We start from the raw sequence: 7392 nt of genomic DNA on the forward strand, positions 1-7392 counted from the left end.
GTGAGATAGGGCGGGCGGAAGTGACGGCGGGAGGAGTTGGAGGGTGAAGGTGAGGGAGATGGGAGAGGATAAATATAGAGAAGGTAAGGGTGATCAGGGAAGAGGAGGGGAGAAACATGGTGGCTCCTGATGCAGAAACACACAACAAAGAAGAAAAATTATGTGGAAGGGAGTTTTGGAAAAACAAATGGAGAAGAAGACGACGAGCTAGCGACGAGGGCAGAAAAAGTCAGGAACAAAAGATGAGAACGACTTTCTAAAAGAAATTGTTAAATTAAATTACTTAAGTAAATACTCCCTTCGTTTCTTATTATAAGAGACAAATAACCAAATTACGTTGATAAAAAAAACAGTTAAAATTAGTTGAAGGCAATTAATATGTAAAAAGTATAATATTTTTTCCAACAATGCCCCTATTAATAAGGAGAGAGAGTATGTGAGAGAACAATTAAATTATTAAAAAAAAGAGAAGTGGGAGGGAGAGAGAATATGAGTTGGAGACAAAATAAATAGGGGTAAAATAGGAAATCAATACAAAAAACTAGAGACAACTTTTAAGTGTCTCTTATATATGAAAACATGCTATAAGCATCAAATGTCTCTTATAATAAGAAACAGAAGAAGTACAAATTAAAAGCTGACAGCTAAGTTTACAGCTAAAGATTAAGTTTAATGAGATGGCAGGTTTTTATTTGTCAGACTATAAATGACGTGGTGCTCCTGGAGCGCACAAGAATTTCTCCTTCAAATTACTCCAAGTCCCCTTGGACCTATAAGTAATAATTAAAGTTCAAAAAATCTATTTGTATTTATTTTTTTTAATTGAGAACTATGAGTAATTTTTTTCATTAAAAAAAGCTTGCTCAAAGTAGAGGGTTAAAAGAAAAGATTCTATTTCCCAAGAAGATGGACCCCTTAGGTTTGAAGTTGATCGATCATGCATAATTAAAATATTAAAGGGGAAAAAATAATGAGATGTCTCATACTTTGCATGGGTATTAAAATGAGCCACAATGCCACACTATTTATAAGTTTTAAATAATTCGAAGTTTATATCATATTATGATACACTGACTGATGATAACAAGAGTCAATCAAATAGGAAAAAGTAGAAGATATTATAACATGACCTTAAAAAAAGAACAAAGCTTGTACAAAATAATGCAAGCACAAATTCATCTATAAACTCAAGAAAAGAACCTTCAAAACTTCATTGATGTATAGAACTATGAACAACGTATAATGAGTTGGCCTATGAAAAAGAAATATGCGCTTATAGCAATCAGTTAAGCAAAAATTCATGCATAGGATCAGGACTCCCAAGGAGGTCAAAGGGCTTTTTACCAAGGGAGTCTTTTAATATTGTTATTTGACCTTCCTTTACAAGTATATCTTCATCAAGGACCTCTATCTTCTTCCTCAAGCCATTGATCTCTTTGTCCAATAGCATATTCTGCTCGGCATATTGCTTCACTTGTTCCCACATGCGATCTCTCTCCTCGCTTACTTGGGGCAATATTCCCTTAACGATTGCTAATTCTTTCATAGATTCCTTCAGATCACTGTGGAGGTGGCTTATGTTCTCATCTTTCTTCAACATCTGTTACCCAGAACATGATAAATTAATTTCCATACTTCTCCTAGCCGAGTAGGACCAGGTCCAAGCAACAGCAACTTCCGAAAGTACTGCCAGGAACCCTCCAACTCTACACTCCATTTGTTGGAAGATAATTCTTAAACAAAATAAACTTACGGAAAACTTTATTACTTTCTCTAATCTTTAATATAAGAGCTAAATAATTAATTTATAAATATTAAAAAAATTAGTTAAGTTAGTTATTTATAACAAATATATTGGTTTTTCTAAAGTATCCTTTCTTATCATGTGCATTGTAACCACTTCTCAATGAAAACCCTCTTATTATGTGCAATCAACAAAGGTACTTTGAGGTTATAAAATTAGAAGGTAAAGTAAATTGAGGCCTTATATTTAGAACCAAAACAAATCTCTTAATTAGTTCTTATATTTAGAATTAGAGGTAGCACATTTTATTAGACATTTTCCACAGAAAATGGCCTGCTTACCTATATAATTTACGAAAATTGATAGTGGGGACTGACCTGAAGTTCAAGGTCCTTCAACTTATGGTTGACACATGAATGGTTGGCTAGTGCATTTTGTACCTCAGATTTAAGTATGTCATTTCCTCTTACTGCTGTAGCAAGTTCAGCTTGCAGCTGCTCAACTTGGAGCTCTTTCGAGTATAGCTTCTCTCTTAACAGACTTGTAAGCAAGCATTCTGCTTTAAGTTCAGTTTTTATCATATCCTACAAAAGATTTTTAAAAGGTTAGTTATATGTCTTTAATAAAAAGAACGTGCTAAAAAAAAAAGAAGGAAAAAAAAAGCTTATATTTAAAGGTTAAATATAAGAAATAGACAAGTTACAATCCGCATTTTGCTTAAGATAATATATTATAAAGGTCTAGCAGTGACTTACCTCAGATGATTGATCATTCAATTTAGCTAGTTTATCAGGATCAATAAACTGTGACTGAAATTTAGTTGTCAATGAACTTGACTTTTCAGCAACCAAACCCGACATCATCTGCAAACTCCTAGTTAAGCTTTCAATTCCACTTTTAAGACTCTGAATTCTACTTTCAGATTCAACAATAAATTGCCCATCTAGACCATTTCTTTTCACTTCCATTTCCTGCCGTGAATCTTGAAGAAGCTGACCTCCCGTCCCTTTGATAAATTCAAACAACTTTGAGCATAGGTCGGAGCTTTCATTTAGCATTGTCAGGCCTTGATTTTGCAGACAATAAATACGGGCCAACAGCTCTTTATCTAGCTTATAAGTAGCAGCAACAATTCCTTTCCCATCCCCTTTTAAGCGGTTTAGTAGAGTTATATTTTCTTGGCGAAGAGAATCTGCTTCAATCCTATAAGACTCTGACTCCCTTCTCAAGGCCATTTCTACACCCGATAACCTCATTTGCTCCATTTGCATTCTTGCAACATGCTTCTCCACCCTCTCCATAGAAGGATTCTTCAAGTCCTCACTAAATGCATCTCGCAACCCCGTGATTGTCTTCTCTTGGTCACTGCATATTCTTAGTAATCTTGTGATGGATTTGTGTAACTCTTTACATTCCTTCTCCTTCTCTTCATAATTTCTTCGGTAAATGTCCCTTTTCTCTTCTACTATCTTACACTTCTGTTGTAATTCTAAGACATTTTGTTGAAAATACAAATTTTGCTCTTTCATTTCTTCCATCTTTTCAGTCATTTCCTTGAGTTGATGGTCAGAACAAATTATTAGTTTTTTGGTTTCTGTTTCCCTGTCACTAAAGGATGAGACTTCCCTTTGTAGCGATACATTATGCTCAGCAAGCTCTCTAACACGTTCACGAAGCCTTTGCTCTTCCAGCTGACACTTCTCGAGCTTAAGTGACCAGTCGCTTGACCTTCTGTCCAATTCCTTCTCCAATCCTGACTGTATCTCATTCTTTTCCTTTTCTAGCCGTCGAGCCTGTAACCCCGATTCTTCCTTTAAGGATCTAAGTTCTTCCTTAGCAGATGTCCTTTCAGCAATGCGAGACTGAAGAAGGCCTGAAACTTCCATTGCCAAACTTAACCTCTCCTCTTCTAGGTTTCTGATTGTCTGAACCAACACAGACACATCAAAACCACTGTCAAGAAGAAAGCATTCTCTTTCAAATTCCTTCGAAAAAAGAGTAACTCTCTCTTTGACTTCCTTTAATCGTCTTTGTAGCTCTGCATCAACATCCTCTTCAAGGACAACATAGCTTAAGCCGTCACAGTTGGCTGCTGCAGAGACATCATGTTTCTGGAATCTTTGATCGTCAATGCTATGATAACCACCTGCCATTCTGTGAGGTTTACCAAAAGAATAACCTTTTGGAAGAGCCTCATCTGGATCTGACTCACAGCCTTCATTTACAGATCTAGCAAATACATCTTCAACTGTAATTGGATTATCAAGACCAACCTCTTTTGAAGTGATTTTAGAGAAAGAATGAAACTGAGAAAGTCTCTCAATGACATTTTTTGCGAGGCTCCGAGGAGATTCATGGCCAAACCCATTTTCTTTCCAGTCTTTGGATGAAAAGTGAATATCAGCGCCTTTAGCTTCTCTAAATGAATGAGCTCTTGGTTTATATCTAGCACCACCATCAGTTGGTGAATTAGGCGCTGTGTACTGAATTTTTGGAGGGAGCTTCATACTATGATTTCCATTTTCACCATAAATTTTCTGTAAATTTTTCCTTGACCTGGTTTTTTCTGGCTGCTGCTCTCCATCAATATAACGGTCAACAATCTTACTTGAAATGTTGCTAGAAGAAGTGGAGGAGTTCCCAGATGAATCATTATGAGACCTTGAAGAGCAAGCTGAGCCAGGCCTCTCAGTTCCATGTGAAATGTGGATAGGTGACTGCCTTTGCTTCTCAGGAGTAAGAGTCTGATAGCAGGAAGAAACTAAGAATCTCTGCCAAAAAAAAAAGTAAATACGAACAATTTAGAATAAGCTTCTATAGGATATTCGTGTGTGCGCGCACTTCAAAATTAGGTGACATAAATACTTACTGAGAAGAATTCTCACACTGATGATATTGATCACCTGAAATGAAACTAGGAGACCTACTATGATCTTTCACTTGGTAGGCTGCTGTTGACAAAGACCTGCTCCTTCTAAGTCTTGGCCCACTACCTGAACCCTGGCTATCTGCATGCTTATGGGATTTAGAGAACAATCCCGTTGGACTCTGGAAGCTATCCTCGGCTCTGCCAAGAGCCTGACCATATAATCCACTTTCTGACGAGTTCTCCCAGCATATTTGCTTATTTGTGGGTCTTGGGGGAACTGCACTATTGTTCCCACTGCTAGACGCAGAAGATTTAAAAAAGAACAGTTTCTTCATGTGTTAATGATCCTTTGTAATTCCAACACAATCTCATGAACTTGATCGGCTTTCCTGGGATCTAAGGAACTAACATGCCAAAAACTCAGATCTCACTGAACCTAAAAATAAAAGGAAAAACACAAAAAGCCCATATCAGCGCAGAATATATATGTATAGCTTAAACACAATAGTAATAAGGAGAATTATTTAATTAGATGAAGACCATAACTGAAAGAAGAAAAAGGACGTCATGGAGAAAATATAATTTATAATTTACAATTAAAGAAAAATAAGCCCGATATATTCTTTTACTGAGGGTAAAGGGTAGACCCAGCCCAACTTGGTTGCTTATACACAAGAGTTGAGATTCAAACCCCCAACTCTAATGCATGCTCATATAACAAATAATTTAACAAAATTGAATTAAATAGGAAAACAATTAAATAGGAAAATAACTAGCCCAAACAAAAGGCAGCCACAAAAAATAATATTAATAATAAGCCTATAGCTATCCGAAAAGTATATCCCAATCCACACATCATGGGCTGAGGTGCCAATAGGCTGGTTTAACTCACCAAGCGAAAACAATTACATTGGTTTAAGTTGAATTAGGTTATAGTACAAGTTCAGCTTTTATTGTTGAACTGTCTGTTGAGCTCATGTTTTGACAATATTTTCTATCACCATTGCTGCACATAGTAGATGTAGATTAGATAACTAGAATACAAAATTATTGAAAGAAAGGGATTGGTTCAATGTAATCCATGCTGATAGGTGAAAGTACAAAAGATGAGCCCAACAATTCTGCAAATAATTAGCACAACAGTCCATTATTCTAGTCTGCTAGACTTCACAAGGAGCATCATGTTGTATGATAAATTTAATTAACACTAACATAGAGTTGCATGTCATTTTCAATCAATGTCTAAGAATCTGCAAGATTTGAGACGTACTTCATAGCTTCCTAGTTTTGAAGAAATCCAAAGCTATTATGTAGAGAATGCATGTTGTTACAAAAAAACTTTAAAACCAAGAAGTAAAATCTAAACCCAACCCGCCAATTTTATGGGTCCACTCAGGGGGTAGCTGATTTTGACAGCTCTACGCAAAGGTCAATAATCAATATTTATAGATGACCATGTTCATCTGATGTAATTGAACTATAAGTCAGCAAAACAGAGAAAACCATGATATGAAAAAAAACTAAGATCAAACACCAACTTTTTATTTGAAAGATATAAAATACAGAAAACAACATAGGGTATACAAATATATACAGAACGGAACAGTTTTGGGGAGATTTTGATACCTTTATCTGAACCTGCCAAGGAATGGTAAAGGAAAAGGCAAAGCAAGTTCACTGCGAAAAAAGAGGGAGCGAGCCAGCGAGCGAGATCACTTACAATTCAAGTTTTTCCAGAAAAACAAAGCAAGAAAACCGGGAATCAGTGTAATTCCATTGATCAATTCAACTTCAAAATGAACAGGGAAACTTCTCCGCCTATGTTTACTCCACTTTCCCAGTAAACAAACAGAAAATACTGAAAAGAAAACAACCCATTCCACTACTTTCTACCATAAGACGATGGAACAGATATAGACGCACAGCACAAGAAAACAAAAATCAAGCCCCCAAGAAAACATAACTCAAATGGGAAGAAAATTACCGTTGCTCATATGAAATCAGAAAAAATTAAACCAATATCAAGGAGTTAATGACATACCATTAAAGAGAGGTATCCAGTTTGAGCAAGAAAATTCAAATTTCAAACAGAATTTGAACAGCGAGAGATTCGTAACTCGTAACGCTCCCTTGCTGGGTCGGAGGCCAACGTGGTAAAGCCAGTGAGGGAAAAAGCGACAGTTCAACTTTCGTGAGAGTGAGCGGATGGGTCATCATGACGGGTATTTTGACAAAAGAAAAGGGTAATTTGGTCAGAAAATAAAGTTTTCAAAAGGTTTTGTGTTGCGCGGAAAAGGCGGGGTGAAGGAGCGGGGCATTTGGGATCAGGCGCATTGGAGTTGAACGAGCTAATCATCGTCGTGTGGGCCCCAAATATGGATTAATTAATAGCCGTATAAAATGATAGATAATGATTCTTAAAATATAATGATAACATTAGGAAAACATTATAGAAATCAATATTTTAAGAATAAAAATAAATTAAAAAGATTTTACAAGCAATGGTACTTTTTAGAATATAGAGTATATAAGAATTTAATATTTTGATTAAATTATTATTGTCGTGTGCATCCCACGTATTGAAGCCTTGGATATCAGACTATGTTAGCTTGGTCCGATTCAGCTAACACCCCCGAGTGGTATCAGAGCCTCCACAAATCTTGACAGACGTGAGATATCATTAGTGAAGGTAAGTAAGAAGATATCATCTTATCATGAGTGAAACCTCAAACAGCCTTGAACCCGTTCGTCTTTCTTCTTCCTTCATCCCACAGAGACT

General features: G+C 36.2%; 1 protein-coding gene across 1 annotated transcript; it reads right to left on the reverse strand.

Annotated features, from left to right (window-relative positions):
• Positions 1–992: 992 nt before the first annotated feature.
• On the reverse strand, positions 993–6514 carry LOC114762605 (golgin subfamily B member 1-like). Its single transcript, XM_028952114.1, has 5 exons — positions 6240–6514; positions 4632–5049; positions 2500–4429; positions 2122–2328; positions 993–1600 (listed from the first exon to the last, which is right to left on the reverse strand). The coding sequence occupies exons 2-5, from the start codon at positions 4946–4948 to the stop codon at positions 1283–1285; spliced, it is 2772 nt and encodes a 923-aa protein (XP_028807947.1). The 5' UTR covers positions 4949–5049; positions 6240–6514; the 3' UTR covers positions 993–1282.
• Positions 6515–7392: the final 878 nt, after the last annotated feature.

This window comes from Neltuma alba, unplaced genomic scaffold (genome assembly GCF_004799145.2).
Source record: "Neltuma alba isolate B1F8T4 unplaced genomic scaffold, ASM479914v2 tig00011237_pilon, whole genome shotgun sequence".
Classification (NCBI taxonomy): Eukaryota; Viridiplantae; Streptophyta; class Magnoliopsida; order Fabales; family Fabaceae; genus Neltuma; species Neltuma alba.

Coding starts and splice junctions, on each gene's coding strand:
- LOC114762605 (XM_028952114.1), bottom strand. CDS start 4,948: ATGAAGAAACTGTTCTTTTTTAAATCTTCTGCGTCTAGCAGTGGGAAC. Junction 2,329..2,499: donor TGAATGATCAATCATCTGAG/GTAAGTCACTGC, acceptor AATCTTTTGTAG/GATATGATAAAAACTGAACT. Junction 1,601..2,121: donor TGAAGGACCTTGAACTTCAG/GTCAGTCCCCAC, acceptor TCTGGGTAACAG/ATGTTGAAGAAAGATGAGAA.